The sequence below is a fragment of the Panthera leo genome, chromosome B4 (genome assembly GCF_018350215.1).
Source record: "Panthera leo isolate Ple1 chromosome B4, P.leo_Ple1_pat1.1, whole genome shotgun sequence".
Lineage (NCBI taxonomy): Eukaryota > Metazoa > Chordata > Mammalia > Carnivora > Felidae > Panthera > Panthera leo.
Genome location: NC_056685.1, coordinates 40,496,091 through 40,520,556, shown reverse-complemented (window position 1 = coordinate 40,520,556; position 24,466 = coordinate 40,496,091). Strand labels below are relative to the sequence as shown.

General features: G+C 47.3%; 1 protein-coding gene across 1 annotated transcript in view; it reads left to right on the top strand.

Annotated features, from left to right (window-relative positions):
- VWF (von Willebrand factor) overlaps positions 1-24,466 on the top strand; it is a 137,783-nt gene that overhangs the window by 77,616 nt on the left and 35,701 nt on the right. Inside the window, exons 21-34 of the mRNA XM_042945594.1 lie at positions 2,275-2,409; positions 4,587-4,733; positions 7,383-7,523; positions 7,725-7,838; positions 9,046-9,202; positions 9,974-10,132; positions 10,810-10,945; positions 13,469-14,847; positions 16,967-17,083; positions 17,179-17,319; positions 17,592-17,735; positions 19,004-19,168; positions 20,098-20,141; positions 20,444-20,621. Coding sequence (XP_042801528.1) covers positions 2,275-2,409; positions 4,587-4,733; positions 7,383-7,523; positions 7,725-7,838; positions 9,046-9,202; positions 9,974-10,132; positions 10,810-10,945; positions 13,469-14,847; positions 16,967-17,083; positions 17,179-17,319; positions 17,592-17,735; positions 19,004-19,168; positions 20,098-20,141; positions 20,444-20,621 — 3,157 coding nt within the window. The remainder of the gene's footprint in view (positions 1-2,274; positions 2,410-4,586; positions 4,734-7,382; positions 7,524-7,724; positions 7,839-9,045; positions 9,203-9,973; positions 10,133-10,809; positions 10,946-13,468; positions 14,848-16,966; positions 17,084-17,178; positions 17,320-17,591; positions 17,736-19,003; positions 19,169-20,097; positions 20,142-20,443; positions 20,622-24,466) is intronic.

Sequence of the window (24,466 nt, the reverse complement as noted above, 5' to 3'; positions counted from 1 at the left end):
TCAGATTCTACTGTTCTGTCTGTAGAAACAGTTCTGGGGCTGGTTTCCACTGGAGCAATTTTCCAGCCCCTAAAAGAGGTGCCTGAAACCCAGAGCCGTGGACCATCTTCCTTCAGCTTACATGGAGACGTACGAGAATAGGGAAGAAGCTCATTTGTTGACTGGGAGTGGTGTGGGGGCAAGGCTACCACCAGCCTAAGGTAGTACCAAATGGAATTAGAAACACACATCTGTTCTTTTTGGCAGGCACAGCCTCGATCAGGATGCGCAGTGCGGAGGGTGGGATCCCAGTCTGGATCGAGCCCCTCTCACCCTCACCACCAGTGCCCTGGTGGGAGGCCCAGAACAGGGGGCTGGTTGGAGTGATCCCTGGAGTTGGCTTCCCACCCTATGATCCTATTGCGTTCTCTACCATTTCCATTTCTAACCTAGTGCAATTCAGAAAGGGCATCACAGAAAAGTCATACTGCCCAGGAAATCCTAGGTGGTGAGTGAGGGCACCGGCCTCTCTGCCTTTCTCTCCCCACTGGGTGGATTCCTGTAAACTTCTTTTGCTGGTTGACACCAAAGTGAGTAAGCAAGGAGGTATAAGTGCTTTTCTCATGAGGGATGACACAGCTCGACTCTATGAAGCTTTAAACAAATGTGGTCTCACTGTCTCCATTCTCAGGAGGAGGAGTAGGGACTTGGTGTGGTCTGAAGGGAGGACCACAAACTGGTAGGAGCCTCAGCCTCAGAGACAGAGCTGCAGGGCCCATGAGTCAGGCAGTGAGGGTACCTGTAGAGCATGCTGGGAGTGGGGCAGAACGAGCAGCAGCACTGAGAGGCTGTGCACAGAGCATGCTGGGAGTGAGCAGTGGCACCAACTAATGGAGCCTCCTACCTCCCATGACCCAGTCTGGCCCCAGAGAGGCATGCAGTGTGCTAGAGAGACAGGGCATGCACATGATGACATGGTTTTACTGACACTTAGGAACCTGGGGTGTATCCCCCTCTGGAGCATTCCTACAGATTACATATGGCAGCCCGTCTTTTGATTATCTGTCTCCCAACCTTGGTAACAAAAGATGAGGTGACACCAGCTCTGGCATTCAACCACCCAGCCAGTATCAAATGCAAGTGTGCATCCAGAAAACACGACTAGACTGATTCTGCGCAATGAGAAGCAGCTGGTCAGATCCACTGCTCCCCGGCTTTCCCTGCCCAGGCAGAGCTTTCCCAAGCGGGCCAGTTTTAGTGTCCCTTTCAAATTGTCCCCCTTTGTGGGTTGCTTGTCTTCCATCACAGCCAGTTCTGTTGTCTCCTTCTGATACATTGTCCCAGATCCTCCCCTTTCTCCCTTCTTCCTTTGGGAGGTATCATCAAGACTTAACTCTTTTTAGCAAAATCTCAGCTGGTGACAAGAACCATTTATAAAGCACCTGCACCTTTGTTCCCTCTTTTGTCCTTCACCATCCCATTGACTCAACATAGATCCATTTAACCTAACAATCCCCACTAAGTTGGCTGATCCTGTGTTTTAGAGGGGCTGATTGTGTGTGTCTGTGTCTGTGTGTGTGCCTGGGTGTGTCAGAGAGGTAAGTGACTTGCTCAGTGTATCCAATAACTGGCAGAGCAAGGCTCACACCTAGTTTTTCTGTCTTTTTTTCCTCCTACCATACCACAGCTATAGCCACCATGGGGAGGTATTTGCTAGAAGTGTGTCCCTTTTTGTTAATTTTCTATGAAATTGCCGGCAAGGACCAGCACTCCGTCATCCTCTATTTCCAGCCAGAGGTGGTATCTTAGCATCTGTGGAGCTGTGTCAGACGACCTCTGGTTACGTTTCTGGGCCGGCAGTCCAGAGGGATTCAGCTAGAATTTAGAGCCACAAAGTGCCATGTGGTCAAACTGTCCTAGTTAGCTGGGTGAGACTAAGCACTAACAGGTTCTAGGTAGGGGTATTTAGGCTGATGTGTTCAGCAAAGCATATCACATGCCACTTCTCCCTCTCCCTTCCCCCTCTCCCTTCCCCCTCTCCCTGCTTCTCTACCTTGTGCTCACTGACTCTGGTTCATAGGTAATGGCTGAAGATGACACACCTGTCCCTTCTGCCCCTAAAGTCATTCTCTCTCCCTCTCTATCTCATTCCCTCTCTATCTGTCTCACACACGCCCATGCATGGACACGGTAACATCCTTTAACACATATCCTTCGATGGTCTGAGATGGTGAGATGCCAATATTCTGATCTGGGGAGAGGTAGCAGGGATAATATTTCTCTCCCTTTCCCCAGGATTACTGTGGCAGTAACCCTGGCACCTTCCGGATCCTGGTGGCAAATGAGGGGTGCAGCTACCCGTCAGTGAAATGCAAGAAGCGGATCACCATCCTGGTGGGAGGAGGCGAGATTGAACTGTTTGATGGGGAGGTGAGTGGCAGCCTCATCCCCTCTACGCTCACACCCCTCTGTTCTTCTGTCAGCTGATTAAGAGCATGTATCAAGCGCTGTTTAGAACTTGTGTGACAGAATACCGTACAGTGAGCATGAGGTAGAGCCGTATCGTCTGACCTTCATATATTCTATGAGAAGAACAAGTTGCAGGTGATCATGGATAACACGATCCCATTTTAGTAAAATAAAGTTCAGATATGTGAGTGGACATAAATGTGGGACTGAATCCACAAAAGTGTAGGAAGAATCAGGAGGGTGGGGTGGAGATTGGAGGGCAGGAGGCCTTTCCCTTTCATATACATATGTATGTGTGTGTATATATTTATGAAATATATAGATAGGAATATATATACACACACCACATATACACGCATGTACACATATACTAATGTATACACATATGTACTTATATATGTGCATATGCACACACATATGTAGTGTATATACATAAATATCATGTATGCACATATCATATGCATATACATCATATATACACATGCACACATACACACATATACATAATATATACATATATACATATCTGTCATATGATATACGTGGGTATCATTACTACACAATACATATATGTACATATATAATATATATGCACACATGTACATATATTATATATACATATCTATCATATATGCACTAAAATAGATAGATATATATTACATTTACACACACTTAAACATTTATTTTGGGAAGTAATGATGTTTTGGGGATTTTTACTGTATGTTTTTCAGTTCTTTTCAGATAAAATCTTTTCAAAAGAGTTCAAAAGAGCAGTGAACATATTTAGTCCTTGTATACTAAGAGTTTATGAAGTGGTTCTCAGAAGAGTACAGAAGAACCACCTGGCATCTGATTTAAGATCCTGATTCTGGGGTCCACCCTGAGATTCTCATAGGTCTGAGCGGGACCCCAGAATCTGCATCTGGAGCTCCAGGTAGCCTGGAGACCACAGTTTTGCTTCTGTTGGTCTGAATATCTTGTACTAGGGAGAACAGGGCCTGGGCTCAAACCTTTCCTGGTATCATCATTTTACTCCATGGTCTCAGCCCGCATCCCTCACTTCTTGGGAACATGCACCACCGATATCAGGAGATGGGGAGTGAATTTCCCATTACTGGCTGTGGGTCAGCAGTGTCAACTCTGTGTCAAAGGACAGATGACAATGGTGATGTCGGATAGGAGGTGAGCACTTATGATTAGCTCTGCACGTGTGTGTCACGAAGGAGAACCTTGGCAAAGGGTGACAGGTGCTTCGCAACTACTTCAGTTTTATGAATTAGATAGTCAGCCAAGCACACTGAGCTGGGCTCTGAGGGCTCGCACAGGCAACAGTTCTGCCAAGTCTAGGGTCGAGGTTGGAGTCCTTCTGGAAACTGAAATCCATGATTCCTGCCACCATCGCTGAGCTTTTCAGTCTCTCTGTTCTCTGTCAGCTGACTCCTGATGACAGGGACTCTGGGGAGCAGGAGATGGGGGAAGGAAAGGGAAGAGTCTAGTGCTCATTTATATAAACGGATAGATTTTTAAATGAATTGCCCAGCGATATTTAAAATCATTGCCATGGTTTTTTAAAAAAATTTTAATGTTTATTTTTGAGAGAGAGAGAGACAGAGTACGAGTGGGGAGGGGGAGAAAGAGAAAGGGAGACACAGAATCTGAAGCAGGCTCCAGGCTCGGAGCTGTCAGCAGAGCCTAACATGGGGCTCGAACTCACAAATCATGAGATCACGACCTGAGTGGAAGTCAGACCCTCAACTGACTGAGCCACCCAGGCGCCCCTAAAATCACTGCCATGTTAAAACCTGATTAGGAGACCTCGTGCATTTAATGATCAAATATAAAAAATTATTTTTGTGAGGTGATGGATATCTTCCACTGGTAGGTTTCATTGTATTTTTGATCTTATAATTACGATTTTGCTGCCATCTCTGCTATGATCCCTTAGTCATAGGATTCTTGGCCAGTGATAGGCAAGACTGATGCAGAAACATCCAGGCAGGGTGTGGGCCCCAAGGGGGCATGCTCTGACCAGGTGGGGCAAATGACTTGTAGTTCTGGAGACAGGCAGGGGTGTGGGGTGGAGCGGGTCTCTCATGTCTGCCCTTCACTCCCTTTTCTCGTGCTTTGTCATCCTTCAGGTGAATGTGATGAAGCCCATGATGGATGAGACCCACTTTGAGGTGGTGGAGTCTGGTCACTATGTCATTCTGCTGCTGGGCAAGGCACTCTCTGTGATCTGGGACCACCGCCTGAGCATCTCCGTGGCTCTGAAGCAGACATACCAGGTTAGTGGCTCTTCTCTGCTTCCTCTTCCTCTTGTCTGTGACTTGCTGTTTGCACCTTTCTCAGCTTTCTGAGCAGCAGCCCACTGGCCCTGCCACTGCCATGGGGGAAAGTGGCTGGTCATCTCGTCTGGTCTCCTTTCCCAGACAAATAAGACCATTGATTCAAGGTGTAGAGTCAGCCTTGGCTGTTTCTGGAAACCAGCTGCATGTAGGAAGGACTGTGGCTGGCCCCAACCCAGCAAACCATTCATTGAGTGGCCTTGCTAGGCATGCAGTTTATATCCCCCAAAGAAGGAAGTGAAAGATGAGGCAATAGCTTTTCTTAAGGTTTCTTGACCTAAAGAGGCATACTGATCACGCGCCATATTGTTAAAACACTGTGAAACATTCTGGGGTGTTGCCTTGCCATTTGAACCATAGACCAGTACATTCTGAGAGCTATTTGTAGAACTGCTGACAACCTAGTTTAGAGAAAGTTACGCCATTTGTGTCCAGGTTCCAACAGTTTGTTTGGACTTTGTTTTTCTAACTGACAAGTGTGGGACAAGTATTCTGTCTGCTCTGGTGGCTGATTTAGCCTCAGTAGCATCTCTGACAGCACCATTCATTTCGGCTGTACTGAAGTGAGGCTGCACTGCCCTTATTTCCTGTGGTGCCCACTCTACTTCCTGAACACAGTAACAATTCACTCATTCATTTATTCAACAAATCCTTACTAAGCTCTATTATGTATCAAGCCCTGTTCTAGGCACAGTGGCTACAGCAGGGAAAAAATTACAAATGTATATGCACGTATGTATATGTATATAAATATGGGTATGAATATGTGTATGTATATGCGTATGTGTGTACATGGGAATATATATGTGTGTGTATGTGTGCGTGTGTGTATGTAAACCCTTGTCTTAGTTTCCTATTGCTGCTATAACATATTACCAAACTTAGTAATTTAAAACAACAACATAAATTTATTTTATTTTTAAATTTAATGTTTATTTACTTATGACAGAGAGAGATAGAGAGTGTGAGCATGCACGCAAGTGGGGGAGGGGCAGAGAGAAAGGAAGACAGAGAATCCAAAGCAGGCTCCGCTCTGCCAACACAAAGCCTGATGTGGGGCTTGAACCCACAAACTATGAGATCATGACCTGAGCAGAAGTCAGACGCTCAACCGACTGAGCCACCCAGGTACCCCAGGAACATAAATTTATTATCTGAGGGTTCTGGAGGTCAAAAGTATGAAGGGCTGCATTCTCCTGGAGGCTTTAGGGGAGAATCCGTTTCCTTGTCTTGTCTAGCTTCTGGGGCCTGCTTGCATTCCTTGGCTCATGGTCCCATCCTCCATCTTCAAAACAAACAGCACAGCATCTTCCAATATCTCTCTGCTTCTGCCAGCTCATCCTTCTCTGACTCCTCCCGTGCACCTTGTAAGACCCTATGATTATACTGGGCCCACTTAGATTGTCCAGGACAACCTTCCCATCCTGAGATCCTTAACCTAATCACATCAGCAAAGTTCCTCTTGCCATGTGTGGATTAGGGCATGGACATCTTTGCAGGGGGGGCACGGTGTTGCCTGACACAACCCTGGTGGAGATTGTATTCTAATGGGGCTATTATTTTAGATTGGTTGGTCTGATGAGACCTGTCTGAAAAGGTAACATGAGCAGAGTCTTCAGGGAAGGGAGGGAGTGAATCATGTAAATATCCAGACAAAAGAATTTAAGCTGTTGGAATAGCATGTTCAAAGGCCCTACAGTGGATGGCCTTTGGGGTATTTGAACAAGGAGGCCACTGTGGCTGGAGAAGAGGGACTGGAGTGAATGGTAGTTAATAAGGGCAGGGGCCGTACTATGAGGGGCCTACTATGAGTAGGCCTTTCGTCCAATTATGTGAACACTCTTCTTATATGTTTCCCAGTAAGTTCATCCTTGTACCAAATAGATTCTCTGTATTGAAACAAAAGAGAGCAAGTCACATCTCAAGACAGGGCTCTAAGTATGTTGTAAGAGCATAATACGCTTTGTTTTCCAGGCTAGATATTTCTAGTTCTTTACATAGTTTTTATGTGATGGTTTCCATTCATTCAGCAATCACTTGTTTAGGACTCGTAGCTGCCCATGCTTGCATGTTGTATACATGATAGGTGAACACAGAGACAAATAAGATATTATGTCAACCCTGGTGGCATTTGACACACAGCAGAATCCTAGCCAGACTGTTCTGGACAGGCTGCAGTTGTCCAGATAATGGGCTTGCGTTATTACACTGTCCACAGTAAAGTATGACTAGAATGTTCCCTCTTTGGATCTGTACACTCTCACTGATGTGATGTTGAACTGGCTCCTCTTTCTGCTCAGCCTGTTGCTGGGGAGAGTGATGGTTTATACTGGAGCAGGTTGTCTCTCTCTGTGAATGACCTCTGTTTAACTTGAAGATGGGGGACATGAGGAAGCCTGGAAAAACCTTGGCAAGGACAAGGCTTTGCCGATTATCCTGGTCTGCTTCTGGGTCTCCGTCCCTGTCCTTTTTCCAGCCTCTCCTTCTTCTGATGAACCTGCCTTCTTTGCTGCCCAGAACTCTCCTTTCCCCGAGTAAGAGAGTTTGCTCCAAGGTTTACAGTGCTCATGATCTCATCTTGTCTGTTAGGAGAAAGTGTGTGGTCTATGTGGGAATTTTGATGGCATCCAGAACAATGACTTCACCACCAGCAGCCTCCAAGTGGAAGAAGATCCCGTGGACTTTGGGAATTCCTGGAAAGTGAGCCCGCGGTGTGCCGACACCAGGAAAGTATGTCTGGGGTCTCTGTGTGGACTGAGCCCAAGAAGCGTGCTTCCTGGAACATCCCCATCAGTTTTATGGGGGTTGGAGGGGGGTGGGGTGGAGGGGGGGTGGTATGAACTTCAGTGGAGGCATGGCTCCAGAGGAGGGTCTCTTGGATCCTTCTGGGCTGTGTTTTGGTCCATCTGTGTCCTCTTGCCTATTCCCCAGGTACCACTGGACTCATCCCCTGCTACCTGTCACAGCAACGTCATGAAGCAGACAATGGTGGATTCCTCCTGCAGGATCCTCACCAGTGATATTTTCCAGGACTGCAACAGGCTGGTGAGGGCTGTGGGGTCATTGGAGGCAGAAGACTGCTAAGGGTTGGCCGAGTGGCTTGGGCACTTGGAGCATGAGCTTCTAATTGTGGACACCACCTTGGAGGCTTTGAATTGGTCTCCATCAAGTCACCTTTTTACTCCCTTTCTCGGCTTCAGGCTGGGAAACAGAATGCATAAAGGACAGTGTATGAGGAGAGCAATTCCTGGTGAACCATTTTTCTTCTATGCAAGGCAGAGCTCTTCTGGGCATCTGCCAATGCTTCTCTTTTGGCCTCGGTCTTAGAACTTGTGTGCACATGTATGTGGGTCTCTGTGTGGGTACACGTGTATATATGTATATGTGCACGCACACAGCCACGTACACACGCATGCGCTCTGTAGCACCACATGTATGAAACCAGTCTTAGCAATCCTTTTATCTATCCAGTGACTTTTAGTTCCTGAGGATACTTCAGAGAGTACCTAGGGTTGGCTAGTTGGGTGGACACCCTGGGCATCTCGGTTGGAGGAAGGAAGATAGTGAGGCAGCCAGGGAGATCAGGATTGTTGGAATGTGTTGGAAACAATGATGCGCTTAATGTCTGAATTCATTCCTACCACAACTACCTTGGAAAAGGCCAGTGTGTGCAGCAGTGTGTGGGGGCGGGCAGGGAAGGTGAGAAGGGGTTACTGAGATCTAATGTGGGTAGTGAGTGGGAAGCTTGGGGGGCGGAGTCTGGGAGGCCCAGGCCAGTCCTACAGTCCAGCGGAATAGCCCCACAGTGCCCCAGTGAGGCAGCATGAGCAGTCCTGATGTGTTCCTTCCTTCGTTTTGAGGCAAAGGAAGAAGGCAACCAGCATGTATGTGTTTATGAGAAAGAGCTAACACCTGTGAGGTTGAGTGTGGGTTATGGGAATGGCTGGCTGGCTGAGCAGGTATGTGGGACGATGGATAGAAGAGAACGTTCTGAAAAATTCTAAGGCATATCACATCCTATGAAAGGCCAGCAACACTCCTCTATTCAGCTTTTCTTGTTGGAATCCAGATTAGGACTAGGAATTAGTATGCCTTTGTACCCACTCCCTGTTGGGGCCACTGACCAGCATTTCTCCTTCTACCCTGGAGCCCCAGTTGCCCTACTCTGATCACCAGAATATTTTCCCCCAGACCAAGAGCCAGGGTTCCTGAATTCTGCCCAGACCTAGGCTACCCTGAGACTCCCTTGCAGGTGGACCCTGACCCATTCCTGGATGTTTGCATCTATGACACTTGCTCCTGTGAGTCCATTGGGGACTGTGCCTGCTTCTGTGACACCATTGCTGCCTACGCCCACGTGTGTGCCCAGCACGGCAAGGTGGTGGCCTGGAGGACAGCCACATTGTGTCGTGAGTCCTGATGTCCCTCAGACACCATCTCTCATGGATCTAGACTTTAACACCCCTAAGTGGGGTGTGGGAGGACTCCTTCGTGGGAGAGAACATAGAGCTCCTGTATGGGGACAGATGGCTGAGGGTTGAAGGGAGTTAAGACATTGATGGGCATGCCTGGTTGGTTCAGTCAGTTGAGCATCCGACTCTTGATTTCAGCTCAGGTAATGATCTTGCCACCTACTTGGGATTCTATCTCCCCCTCTTTCTTTTCCCCTCCCCCATGCTCGCTCTTTCTCTCTCTCTCTCAAAAGAAATAAACTTAAAAAAAAAAGACATTGATGTGAGTGAGTAGGAAGAGGGGACAGTGATTGAAGGCATTAATACATAGAGAAATTCCAGAAGAGGGAGAAGATGAAACAGTGATGAAAAGAAGAAGGAAGTCAATATTTTAATTAAATTCAGTATCTTTAATTAGATGCTATTATATTTGCCAATGTGAGTGATCAATGCATACATTATTTATAGAGAGTCTTCCTTGGGTGGGAGCAGCTGAATGTTTTTATATGGAGAACAGATTCAGAACCATTAGGTTCCTGGCTTAGGTGCTTTAAAACCTGGGCAGCCTCTAATACTGGTGACTCACATGCTGCTTAGTTCCCCACCGGCATCATCACTTCCCCCAGGGCCGTCACCACCATGGATCTCACTACCATCTCTTTGGGGACTTTGGTGCCCTCCCATCTTCTCGGGTGGCACAGGGTGCCTGCTCATGTTCTATCTACACAGCCCAGAGCTGCGAGGAGAGGAATCTCCACGAGAACGGGTATGAGTGTGAATGGCGCTATAACAGCTGTGCCCCGGCCTGTCCCATCACGTGCCAGCATCCTGAGCCACTGGCATGCCCGGTGCAGTGTGTGGAAGGCTGCCATGCACACTGCCCTCCGGGTAAGTCAACTGTCCTGGGTCAGGAAGGGTTGGAGGGCGGGGCTGGGCTGTCAGGAAAGGTGCTTCCTGGTGGTGCTCAACTTCACCCCGTGGTGTCCTGTCCCTGTCCTTACCACCCTGGGTTCTGCTTCCAGGTGCCCTTTCATCCAAGCCAGGCCAGCTATGATTTTTGTCAAGTTCAGCTCCTGTACCGTGCTTGTGTCTGCCTATTTATGGGCTTACCATTGAGAGCACTTTCTGATAGAACTTTCTGGAATGGTGGGAAAGTTCTGTGGAAAGGTAGCTCCTGTGTCTGAGGAATTGAAGTTTCAATTTTATTTAGTGTCGGTTTACATTGAAATTTTACTAGCTGCCTGTGGTTACTGGCCACTCTATTGGATAGCACAGATCTAGGGTAATCAAATATATTCTTTGGTGGAGTGAAAACAGCCTTGGAGATAAGATTTCATTTGTCCTGAGGCTTGGGCATGGTGAGTTAGGGGGAAGGAATATCCCCTCCCAGTCTTACAGAGGGATACACCAGGCCCAAAGAAAGAGAGTTGCTTTCTAAGTGGTGAGGTGGCCCTTGAGGGAGGCGGGCAGAGCTAGCTTCTGGTAGAGGCTCCTTTAGCTAAAAAGCGAGTCTTCCTTGTGGGAAAGGTGAGAGTTTTCTTCCTAATGGGGGGTTTGTCATGCAGGGAAAATCCTGGATGAGCTTTTGCAGACCTGCATCGACCCCAAAGACTGTCCTGTGTGTGAGGTGGCTGGTCGTCGCTTGGCCTCAGGGAAGAAAATCACCTTGAACCCCAATGACCCTGAGCACTGCCAAATTTGGTAAAACAGACCCTCTGGTGTTTGAAGTGATGTTTTCTGGGGCCTCTTCAGAGACGTAGGTTTGGGGAGGAGCTTGCTATGTTAGTTGAGAGGTTGAGTGTTTGTTTTGTTTTATTTCTAGACTTTGCTTCTCTCTCTTTAAGGACAGACTACATTGCGTCCCCAGAAAACACTTCTTGAGAGACTGAAGTATTTTCGTTTCTTCCATCTTGTGGAAGGATATAGTCTCTTACTGTTAGAAATAAGCCCATTGACCCAATGAAAGGAGGGACGCAGAGACTCAGAGCACAAAGAAGCGAGGTTTTAATCAACCTTCTTGCAAGAGTGGGTATCTGATGGACAGGAGCACTCGGGGCAGTTACACAGACAATTTATCTCCTAGCAGAAGTCCCTCCCCCAATTCTTCATTGGTTTGAGTACTACAGAGGTTACAGCCTTACCTGGATGTCTCCTATGCACATGAAGGGCAAAAAGTAGTCTGGTAGGAACAAATGTTCATTCCCTGAGGTGACACAGAGACCTTTCAGTCCCTCCTCCCTGTTTTCTTTGGTGCATGCTCATTGCCAAGCCTGCAAAAATAAGCCTGAGAAATGGAGAGGGGAAGACCTAGGAAGTGAAGTATCTAAGGGTTTGGGACTCCATTGTGAGGGTCAGTTGTACATATTTCCAGTAGGTTGTAAACTCATTGTTAGACAATACAACTTTTATTTGGTACTTTTGAAAATGAATCCTCTCCCTTATTTCTCACATTATTGTCCCTGGAGGTCACATCTAGTCCAAAGACAGATACCTATGGAAGTCAAATTGCTTTTTACTCAGAGCCCCGACCCCTCAGTGTGACATAGACACCTTGGGGCCACAGCCAAGGTCCCAGGATGGGGCTTTTGTAGTTGGGAGGGAAGACACTATCACTGCACCCTGGGTTCTCACTTGGATTACCTCTGGGAACTGGACTTTGGGGAGGTGAGAAGGAGTCCTCAGGGTGAGCTCTGAACTTTCTGAAGCTCTGCTCCCAAGTAGGGAACATGTGTTCAGATGTTGATGTGTTTAACACCACGCCCTGACACTGATCGAGCCTTGTGGGAACTTGAACTTGAGAACTTACATTTTCTGGGGAAGGGCTGTGGCCACAGCTGCCAGAGTCAGATCCCACCACTGCCATCTGTACAAACAAGGGGAACAGTGTCCGGGGTTAATTTTCTAGCAGACACAGGAAACTAGAGAGTATGGCACTCACGCATTGTTAACCAAGAATTGAAGCAATAAATCGTGTGGACCATGGGGGAAGTAAGAATTAACTTCCAAGTACGATTCTGCCTGCCCACTTTCCCCATGCTGAAATGGAGACCGTAAGGAATGAAAAAGGGGAGAAGCTGACACTGACTTGGGGTTCTGAGCCACACAGGCATGAGAGCTTGGAGCCCTCTCCCGGCTTCCCTCTGCTGTCCCATGGGGAGGGCAGCTACCAGGGTACACACTGTGGCTTCAGACAGCTGTGTGCAATAATTCCAAAACAGGCTGGGGACATTGCATGAGAGGCAAGGCACAGGGGACGTTTCTCAAGGCTCAGGGAACTGCTGCCTCTCAGCTTTACTGGGGTTGCTGAGGGCAAGTGGCCTCAAAGGCGGAGAGTACGTATAGGGGATGGTCCCAACCTCTGTGGGTCTCCACCACGGGGCAGCTTGATTTCACCTGTGGTTTGGTATACCTTGCCATCTCTAGGACGCTGGTGAGGAGTGACCAGAAGGGTCTGGGAACTTGGTTTGGTAGTGCAGGAATTTGTATGAGGGTAAGGGCTCTGCTGCAGACTTGTGCTTGGGGCTGGGTACAGGGCCTAGCCTCTCCCTGGCACATGACAGGTGTTCACCGCATGGCCCTTGGAGGAATGAATGAACAAGCCACTGTCTTTTCCCCTAACATCTTGGACATTCCCAACTTTGTTCTGGGATAAAGTTGGGATTTTGAATCTTTATTCATCTTTCCAAAACGTTTTTAATCCACCTTTTTCTCTTTTTCTTGAGGCCCAACATATTATACAAAATTCATACAGCTTAAATTGTCACAGAAAATACTGTAAAGCCTTTATCTTCAATAGGACCTTTACCAGTCTTGGTCAGCATCATTCTTTTAGAGCATTATTTGTCTTTGGAGACACTTGGAAGAAGGTTTGGATTATAATTAAATATTTATGCTATTAGAGATGTAGGTTGAAAAGACATCAACTTTGAGTGGCAGTGTGGATATCCTAGAAGCAAGAAAGGTTCTTCCTCAGGTGCTATGATGGATTAAAGCTTTGGCTTCTAGAATAAAGGGAGGCCTATTGCTGCATGTGTAGAGGTGCTATTTGGGGACATATGTTAAAGAATGCTGTGTCACTTAGGTGGGGAGTGATTCATGGGACCTCAGTTCAGGCAGGCCAGGCAGGCAGTTCTATGGGAATATATGTGGGATGGTTCTAAATAAGGCTGAGGAGTGCCCAAAAGTTTTTCCCGAACCACTCCTGGTTTTCTCTCTCTACCGCAGTCATTGTGATGGTGTCAACCTCACCTGTGAGGCCTGCAGGGAGTCTGAAGGCCTAGTGGTGCCCCCCACAGAAGGCCCGGTCAGAGCCACCACCCCATACGTGGAGGACACCCCGGAGCCGCCCCTCCACGACTTCTATTGCAGCAGGCTTCTGGACCTGGTTTTCCTGCTAGACGGCTCTTCCAAGCTGTCCGAGGCTGAGTTCGAAGTGCTGAAGGCCTTTGTGGTGGGCATGATGGAGCGTCTGCACATCTCCCAGAAGCGGATCCGCGTGGCCGTGGTGGAGTACCATGACGGCTCCCACGCCTACATCCAGCTCAAGGACCGGAAGCGACCCTCGGAGCTACGGCGCATTGCCAGCCAGGTGAAGTATGCAGGCAGTGAGGTGGCCTCCACCAGCGAGGTCTTGAAGTACACTCTGTTCCAGATCTTTGGCAAGATTGATCGCCCTGAAGCATCCCGCATTGCCCTGCTCCTGATGGCCAGCCAGGAGCCCCAGAGGCTGGCCCGGAATTTGATCCGTTACGTGCAGGCCCTGAAGAAGAAGAAAGTCATCATGATCCCGGTGGGCATCGGGCCCCATGCCAACCTCAGGCAGATCCACACCATTGAGAAGCAGGCCCCCGAGAACAAGGCCTTTGTGCTCAGTGGTGTGGACGAGCTGGAGCAGCAAAGGGATAAAATTATCAACTACCTCTGTGACCTTGCCCCCGAAGCGCCTGCCCCTACCCAGCATCCCCCTATGGTACCAGTCACTGTGGGTCCAGGGCTCATGGGGGTTTCATCCTCGGGACCCAAAAGGAACCCCACGGTTCTGGACGTGGTGTTTGTCCTGGAAGGGTCCGACAAAATTGGTGAGGCCAACTTTAACAAGAGCAGGGAGTTCATGGAGGAGGTGATTCGGCGCATGGATGTGGGCCAGGACGGCATCCACATCACAGTGCTGCAGTACTCGTACATGGTGACCGTGGAGTACACCTTCAGGGAGGCCCAGTCCAAGGGTGAGGTCCTGCAGCAGGTGCGGGAGATCCGATACCGGGGTGGCAATAGGACCAACACTGGACTGGCCCTGCAGTACCTGTCTGAACACAGCTTCTCAGCCAGCCAGGGGGACCGGGAGCAGGCACCTAACCTGGTCTACATGGTCACTGGAAACCCCGCCTCCGATGAGATCAAGCGGATGCCTGGAGACATCCAGGTGGTACCCATCGGAGTGGGCCCTCATGCCAACCTGCCGGAGCTGGAGCAGCTCAGCTGGCCCAATGCCCCCATCCTCATCCAGGACTTTGGCGTGCTCCCCCAAGAGGCTCCTGATCTGGTGCTGCAGAGGTGCTGCTCTGGAGACGGGCTGCAGATCCCTACCCTCTCCCCCACCCCAGGTATGCGGGCACCTGGCCTGGTGAGAGAGCTGCTGAGAGCTGGCGGGGATGCAGTTCTTGGGTACTAATCCTGCTTTTCTGCTCTGTATCTTCAGTCAAATCCTCGCCTTTAGAGTACGAGCCTTTTGGGGAAAGGAGCTTATAAATTCAAAGGTTATACAAGGCTATTGTTAAAATATAAACAATACCAATGATGTAGAGTAAAAAAAATACAAGTTTTGGTTTATCCCACAGCCTCATCCCCACCTAATCCCACTCCTTGCTTTGGAGATAACCTGTTCAGTCTGGGGACTCTCAGCTTTGACCGCACTGGATGGGTAAAATTACTCTAAGTAACTGGTGTTCTTTGGGGCAAGGCCAGAAGTTGGGTGACAGGCGGAGGGTTGCATCCTCAGATTCTGGAACCAGACTGCATTAGTTTGAAATTCAACTCTGCCGCTTACTAGCTGGGTGATTTGGGGCAATTTATTTTTGTAATGGTTTTGAGCAATTTTGAGCAAATACCTCTGTGTATATGTTTCCTTATAAAAAGTGGGGATGACAATAGTACTTGTAAAATGCTTAGGGCAGTACCCAGGACATAGCCAAGTGCTCAAAAACTGGTTGCTACTGCTATTGTTGCCTCCTTAACTGATACTAATGTCTAATCAGCTCCTAGTTCTAGAGCACAGGAATGTTTAAGACAGTCCTTGGTGTGTTTGGGACCATCCCAGAACAACTGATTTCTTTTTTTCCCCAAAGAACTTGATTGTTTTTTTTTTTTTTAATTAAGTGTAATTAACATACAATGTTAGTTTCAGGTGTACAACACAATGATTGAACAATTCTATCCATTTCTCAGTGCTCATCACAATGAGTGTACTCTTAATCCCCTTTATCTATTTCACCCATCCCCCACCCACCCCCTCTCTGGTAACCAACTACAGTTTTTTTCTCTGTATTTAAGTCTTTTGTGTGCATGTATTTTTTTGTTTGTTTGTTTGTCTCTTTTTCCTTTGTTCATTTGTTTCGTTTCTTGAAGTCCAAAGATGAGTAAAATCATATGGTATTTGTCTTTCTTTGACTTATTTCACTTAGCATTAGGTCTACGCTCTAGCTCCATCCATGTTGTTGCAAATGTCACTATTTCATTCTTTTTTTATCGCTGAATAATATTCCATTGTGTGCATGTATATGTATGTATGTATATACACCACATCTTCTTTATCCATTCATTTATGGAAGGACACTTGGGTTGGTTCCATGTCTTAGCTATTGTAAATAATGTTGCAGTAAACATAGGGTGCACATATCTTCTCGAGGATGTGGAGAAAAAGGAACCCTTGTGCACTGTGGGTGGAATGCAAATTGGTGGAAAATAGTATGGAGATTACTCAAAAGATTAAAAACAGAATTACCACATGATCCAGTCATCCCACTATTGGGTATTTGCCCAAAGAAAATGAAACACTAACACCAGAGTAAGTGTCTCTTAGTTAATATCTCTTCATTCTCACACTTGTTTTAAGTGCCTTTGTTTTTGTTTTAACCAGAGCCACAGGTTTATTTAAATTCTTGTGATATTTCTGCTGAGGAGAACGGTAATAGCATTATCTGATCAAATCTGGAATGGCCTTCAGGCCAGAGGTTGTTTCTGTGCTGTGATCATGACTCTGTGCCCAAACATTACCATGCACACTGGTCATTTATAGTTGGAATACCTTATAGCACGTTCACCAGCCCATAAGACTTGAGAGCATGGAAGTCGCCCTCTAGCCCCATGCTGCCACTCCCATTTCCTTTGGCCATCTCCCTCTTATTCTTCAATATTTTGCTCAATTCTAGAAGAGTTGCAGCCTCCAGTTACTGAGGGAGCAGATGCATCTTGCTCTCATCTATAGGCATTTAAACTGCCTTTGGGTGGATTTGGAGTCTTCCCAATGTCTGCCACCCTGGGGCACTCCTGGGTTCCCTTCCCCCTTTCCCGGCCCATGTTAACCATCATGCAGGACCGGTGGAGGCACCCTCCCCTTCATGGTTCCTCATGGTGGGTGGCATCCTGCATGTTCTTGGATGCTGTGTCTGCTACAGTGGGCCTGGTGTGCTCACTTGGGTGCCCACCCTCTTGGTGTCTTTGCAGACTGCAGCCAGCCCCTGGATGTGATCCTCCTCCTGGATGGCTCCTCCAGCTTGCCAGCTTCTTATTTTGGTGAAATGAAGAGTTTTGCGAAGGCTTTCATTTCAAAAGCCAACATAGGTGAGCGATGCACCTGTTGGAGCAGGTTGGGAAGGAGCTCTTTCTGGGGCTCCACCTGATCCAGAGTGCGATTTCCACGTTGTCTTTCCTGTTAGGGCCTCAGCTCACTCAGGTGTCAGTGCTGCAGTATGGAAGCATCACCACCATCGACGTGCCGTGGAATGTGGCCTATGAGAAAGTCCATTTGCTGAGCCTCGTGGACCTCATGCAGCAGGAGGGAGGCCCCAACCGAATTGGTAACCTGGTGCTATGGGCTGGGAGGCAGGAGCTTCGTCTGGTCTTAATTCTTGGCATATGTAACTAAGTGACCTCGGCCAGTCACTTTGCTCTTTAGGCTAGTTTCCCTCCCTGTAAAGTGTGGGCCTGGATGCTCTTGCGGATCTGATTTGTGTGTTTCTCCATCTCTGAATCCTTCTGTTTGGTTGACCTAAGGATCTGCCATGAGACAGGATGCCCAGCATTTCCTGCCGTCAGGACTGACTTGGTGTGGACTGTTCTCCATTCTCAGGGGATGCTTTGGGCTTTGCTGTGCGATATGTCACCTCAGAAGTCCACGGTGCCAGGCCTGGAGCCTCGAAGGTGGTGGTCATCCTGGTCATGGGTGTCTCCATGGATTCGGTGGACGCTGCAGCCGATGCAGCCAGGTCCAACCGTAAGTGTCCAGTGTGCAATCCCGAGACTCTCCTAACCTGCTAGAAGATTGAAAGCAGCTGGCGGGATTGCTTTTGGATGGCCTGATGGTTGTGAATGCTTAATAGCCACCCGTGGCCTGGTTCCAAACAGCAGGAAGTGGACCAATCCCTGTGTTACTTAGAAACCAAACGGTAATAAATATGCATTTGTCCTTCATTTGTCTGCTTGCTTTCAACTGTCACTTTTAGTGCTTCCCTTTGTGTCCAGGGCTGGGGCTGGGTCAGACCTCCACACCTTTCCTTTTGGAAGTGGTGTGGTGTCCTTGCCCTGTCCCCAGTCTCACCACCTCACCACGTCTGAGGCCAGAGGGACTCATTATGGGGTGGTGAGAACCATCAGACCTTCACATGTGCCAAGCCCTTTTCCAGTACCTGCCTAATGGGTTAATGATTGATGAGATGATGACCTGAGCCGAAATCTAGAGTCAGACACTTAACCGACTAAGCCACCAGGCGCCCCTGTAATAACTTTCTGATGGAATCCCAACTGCCATCCTTGTCCCCTGTAGTTCATAAACAACATGGTGGCTGTAGCCACCCTTTAAAGACTGGTCAGCCCATGTCACTCCTCTGCCCCAAAGTCTTGACTGGCTTCCCCTTTCGTTCAGAGAACATGTTATGTCCTTGTGTGGGCTGTGAAGATTTGCATGGTCTGTGACCCACTTCCTCTCGTGTTTGGTCTGCTCCAGCCACCCTGGAGCACACATTCAGACTGCTGCTCAGAGCCTCTTCGCTCATTGTTCACTCTGCTTGGGACATCCTCTTGGCTTCTTCTGTCCTCACCTCAGGTCTCTGCTCAAATGTCATCAAATGCTTATCCAGCCACCTTGCATGAAACAGTAATTCCCACTTCTACCCTGGGCACTCCCATCCTCATATCTCATTTTGTTTTTTCCTAAGCACTTACCCACGTCTGAAATACTAGAGATTTCCTTATATGTGTGTTTTTTTGGTCTGTCTTTGCCAGGTGCAAGGTCCACAAAGACAGGGACTTCATCTGCTCGGCTCACTGTATCCCCATTGCTTAGAATAGTACCTGACACAGGGTGGTGTCATTAAAACTGGTTGACTGACTGAATATTTGCTCATGGGGTCACTTTATGTGACCCATCTAGGAAGCATGAGGCTCTGTACAGATGCTGGGGATAGGTTCAGGTCAGTCCACTTTGGGCCCACCTGACCAAAGCAGGTTAACACAGACCCTTTCTTGTTCCTCTGCTAACCCCAGGAGTGACAGTGATCCCCATTGGAATTGGGGATCGGTATGATGAGGCCCAGCTGAGGATCTTGGCAGGCCCAAAGGCCAGCTCCAATGTGGTGAAGCTCCAGCGAATTGAAGACCTTCCCACCATGGTCACCCTAGGAAATTCCTTCTTCCACAAGCTATGCTCTGGTGAGTCTTGTAATGCCTTTCATACCCCCTCAAAAGGAAAAACCCCATTCTAGAGACCCAAAGGTATGCATGCACAAGATCTGGCCTTGAATGAAGATTGTTACATAGACCAGGACCTTTAAGTTTCTGTTCATGGAAAGTTTGTACTAAAAACATCCGAGGGACCACCAGAAAGTTCTCTGTGTAAAGCCCTCCTTCCATCCTAACTGTCCATCAAGACTTTAGCAGAGACAACCCATGCTTGCTGGCGCAGAGTGATCTTGAACAAAGAAGTGGAAGACAGATGCAGGGAACCCCAGCAGCCTGCAAACCATGGTCTTCTTCCCCATGTCCTATATTCACCCTCAGCCTGAGTATATAGGGCCTTAGAAAAACAGTAATGTAGAATCTAATATCAAAGTGCCATGGCTTAAACTGACTTAGGTTAGAATTTTTATTTTTATCGTATATAATTCTTTTTACCTGATTTTATTTATTTTCCTAATGTGATTAGCTCTGAGTCAAAACCTACTAGAGTTATTGCCCTTTCCTGCTGGAAGATAGCTCTCCTGGAAGGACTCTTAAAGGTCTCTTTCGAATTTCTGGGACCTTGCCTCATTTCCTCCCCAACTCCTCACTAGGCACTGATCTACACATGAAATGGGAAAAGGAGTTTCTGGCCTGAGAAGCTTCATGCCCTGTAGAGATTGCTGTGTTCTTACTGTTGTTATCACCATAGTTATTGAGAACCACAGAGCATGCCTGAAGAGCCACAGGGTGACCACCTCTTAACCTGGTGGACCTGCATATACTCACAGTCAAACCTGGTCAGACCCTTTTTGCAGAGTGAAGTCCCCTTCCGGGACTAGCCCTGGGGCCACACAGACTTTGTGATGGCTTCTGCTGCAGGTTGGGAATCGGAACTCAGATCTTAATTGTGTCTGTTTCAGGGTTCCTTGGAGTTTGCGTGGATGAGGAAGGGAATGAGAAGAGAGTGAGTTCCTTTCAGCGCTGGCTTTGAAAGAAAGATAAGAATGAGTATTTGGGGTGCTTGTTCCCCCTTTTTCCTCCTTTGGTCTTGGTCCAGTTCTCCCTCTTATATCCTGCTTTTGTGCATGTGTGTGGATGTGTGGGGACGTTCCACCTGTAAATCTTGTGTTCTGCATCCTTGCTGCTTGGGCCCATGTCCAAGTCCTAGTCTCTGTGTCCTCAGAGCGGGTCAGTTGCCCAGTTGATGGGCTTAGCGCAGGACTGGCTCATCCTGTACCTGCCTGAATCTGCTTCTTTCTTCTGTAGCCCGGGGACATCTGGACCCTGCCAGACCAGTGTCACACAGTTACTTGCCTGCCAGATGGCCAGACCTTGCTGAAGAGTCATCGAGTCAACTGTGACCGAGGCCCGAGGCCATCATGTCCCAACAGCCAGCCCCCTCTCAGGGTGGAGGAGACTTGTGGCTGCCGTTGGACCTGCCCCTGTGAGTCCGATGCTTCATCACCCTGGGTGGTGTTGCAGGGGCAGTGCTTTTAGTGTGGCTGTGCAGAGAGGTAGACCAGAAGCCCCTTTCCCTCCTCACTACATGTAGAATGCTACTTTCACCCATGTTCCCTCCCTCTTGTGTCTTTTGGATGTATGTTCATTCAGTCCCAGGGATCGGTGTTCTCCTCCTGTGTCTTTGGAAAGCACCTCCCCAGATAATGCATAACCAGAAGGAAGAATTGATTGTTTCTTTCTCAACTTGGCTGTTGGCAAGTCATTAGAAGTCTATGCTGTAGAAGTAGAACAGTGAGAGGGACGCCCCCAGAAAACTCTTCACTCACACCTGGAGCTGGATGGGAGTTGGGTGCCATGGTACATCGTCACAGTGGCCTCGTTTATGAGGAGGACATAGTAAACTCCATCTTTATGCAGCCCTGTGGAGGGCATTCATCCGTGGGGGAGGGTGAGCCCCCGCCTCATGGTTGGGAGAAATGGCTGCATAGGTAATACGTACCTGGCATATAATTCCTGTGTTAAATAGACACAACCAGTGGGATAAAACCAAAACTGTATTTTATTCCTCGGCCTCCCTTGACAGTTTATTTAGTAGGATAAATTATCTCCCTGGACTGGATGAGAATGCTACCAGACCTGTGTCATCTCTGTTTATTCATAAAGAGTTCTATGGTTACTTTAAGTTATAAAACAAAGGCTCAACTTGGTAATTAGGTGCCCACTCCTGTGTAATCACCAAAACCTTAACCTTGAGTTAGAGTTAAAACAGCTCCCTACTCCCAGTTTGTGCTGCCTGCCCCCAAGAAAGGGGTGTGTTCTGCCTCTCCCCCAGCTTGGGGAACCTTCTGAAGAAGGTTCTCCCGTGACTGGTGCTTCTGTGAGAGGGCTCTGTGCTCTCTGGCCTGGCAGGTGTTTAAGGTGACCACTTTACCTTGCCAGCTCTCAGAGGCTCCCCTGCTCTATTCCTCTGGTACTCAATCTTGGGGTGCAGAAGGATTCTGTATCGTTGGGCTGCCTGCTGCTTCTCCTTTCCAGGGAGTGGAGTGTGCCTGCTTCCTCAAACAGCAGGAAGCCACATCTGGGCAATAGTAATAGCTTCTTTCTTTCACATTCTTCAGGTTAAGTTTCAGACACTGGTCCAGGGTCCCTGTAACTGCATGATACACAAACCCATCTCTGGGAGTGGCCTCTTGAAAGTCCTGTTCACAAGGCTTGGTTGTCCCTAGTGGGGCACCTGGGGGTGTGAGACCCACAATGCAATAGGAACTCTGTACAAACAAATGTCTTCTTAAATCCAGTCCCTCAATACCCCTCTTGACTCCTTTTATAACCTTGACTCTTTATACTCTCTTTTATCAGAAGCAATAAAACTAGATTTGGGCTATTTTTTTAAGCATTTAAAACATTTTAAAATTAAAAATATTTAAAACTTTTTATTTTGGACAATTTCAGGTTTACAAAAAAAGCTGTACAAATGATACAAAGAATTCCTGAGTATCTTCACCCAGCTTGGTGTATCTTATATAATCACAGTATAATGATCAAAATCAGGAATTAACATCCATAAAGTACACCTGTAAACATCTTACTCAGTTTTTATCAGCTGTCCCACTCATGTCCTTTGTTCAGAGGTAGGATTCAATTCAGAATCCCACATGACATTAAGTCGTCATGTTTCTGTAGTCTCCTTCAATCTACAACAGATCCTAAGTATTTCTTTGATTTTTATGACCTTGACATTTTTGAAGAGTTCTGGCTAGTAATTTTGTAGAATGTCCCTCAATTTGGGTTAGATTTAGGTTACACATTTTGTTAAGAATACCCCGGAAGACATGCTGTATCTTTTTTGTTTGTCAAGAGGAGACACAGGATATCAATTTGTCTCATTACAGGTGACGTTAAGTTTGATCACTTGGTTTAGGTGATATTTACCAGATTTTTCCACTGTAAAATTACCGTTTTCCTCCTCGTAATTAATAATGATCATATACAGAGATATTTTGAAACTCTGGAAATATACTTTTACCCACTAAGTTTACCATGCATTGATGATCCTCACCTGAAACAGTTTTTATTGTGTTTGCCAGATAGTGATTTTTGATTTCCATCATCCCCTCCGCATTTACTAGTTGGAATTCCATTGAAAGGAAGAATTTTTCCTTCTCTGTCATTGATTAATTCAGTTAATTATTTGTATCAACATGGGCTCATTGGTTCTTACTTTATTCTATGGGGTATAATCAATTACTAGCATCATTTATTTTCTTGGTTGATGGTCTCAGATGTGGCTAATGGGAACCCTTTCAATTTGACTCTTGTGTCCTTTTGACATGTCTACCTCCCTCTCTCACACAGTAAGGAGTCTGGCTCTCATTATCCACGATATATTTATATGTTGGCTTAATCCCAGAATACACATAAAGTAGTTTCAGAATTGCTAACCAATGCCTGGATGAAAAACAAATCTAACTAGAGTACAGTATTCATATGCAATTCTTTTTGTCTTTTGCCTTTAGTACATAGTACATTCCTGCCTACCCCACCTGTATTATTTAGATTAGTTTCTCCCCTAACAGTGTAGTTATGTTATTTATTACCATGATTTCAATTTGTTTCTGTTTGTGTTGCATTTTGGGTTTCCCTCATCCCCATCCTTGTTGAGTTTATTCATTTGTTCTTGTACGTGAATTACTAACATTGCCCCAAATGTGAGAATGTACAGAAAGGTTTATTCAGAGTGTCTCTCCACTCTTCCCATCCCTCCGTGCTTTCTACTAGTTTCCACTTATGTTCCCTGCAGGTAACCAGTCTCATTCATTTCAGGTTCATCCTTCTTCACAAATAAGCTTTGCCTTTTTTGCTTAAAAACATAGTCCAGAAATCCTCCCTACCAGTTCAAAGACAGCAGAGGGCATAGGAGAGGACCACAGAAGTGAAGTAATTTATCCAAGGTCACAGTATAAGCACAGGGTGGAACAGAATTCAGTCTTGAGTTTCTCTGGCTCTGAAGCACCCACTTCATGGTAACAGTTTATGTGACGCTGGGCAGAGCCATTCTCACTAGCTTGCCACGTGTGAGCTAATACTTCTTTACCTGTGACTTGTAACATCCTCATAGCAGAGGGGCTGATCTCCTGAAGACGTGACACTTTCCATAGCTGGAGTGTTGGGAACCACTTGCTGCACGGGCATCAAGTGCCCCTCGGGAGTGACTGACTGCTCTGGGCCTCAGGGGATTTTGAGTCGAAGAGCTCCAGGCAGGCTGCTCAGCTCTGACAGATGGTGCATCCAGCCTCTTCATTTGTTAGTGGCTGTGCTGCTTGACGCACAGGCCACGGATGCAGGTGGAGGTTGCCTGGACCTGGTATGAGCTAGGGACATCAGTGCAGCCTCACAGACCACTGAGCCTGCCTCTCAGTCCTTGGGCTTTTATTTACCCACCACCATAGCTGTGGTCACAGATGCTCTGGAAAGCTCATCTCCAACTTCCTTTAGGTCTAAGATTAGCTTTCAAATCATGCATGGCAGTGGTGCCTTCCATGGGAGGGTTTTACAGAATCATCTTATGCAGATGCAAGATGATGAGTGTTTCCAAGTGGTGTTTTAACAGGACCCTTGAGAATTTGCTGATCGTGTGAATGAATGAGTGGCAAATGAGGGAGTGTGGAGACCCAATCATTTGTTTTGGCTTCAGAAATATTTCTCTCGTGTGATCATCTCTTAAGGGATCAAGTCAACATGGCCACTTGTACAATTAGAAACTTGGCAGCTGAGAGGACACATGTGTCTTTAGGTGAACTTTCTTTACAATGAGCTCATAAGCTCATG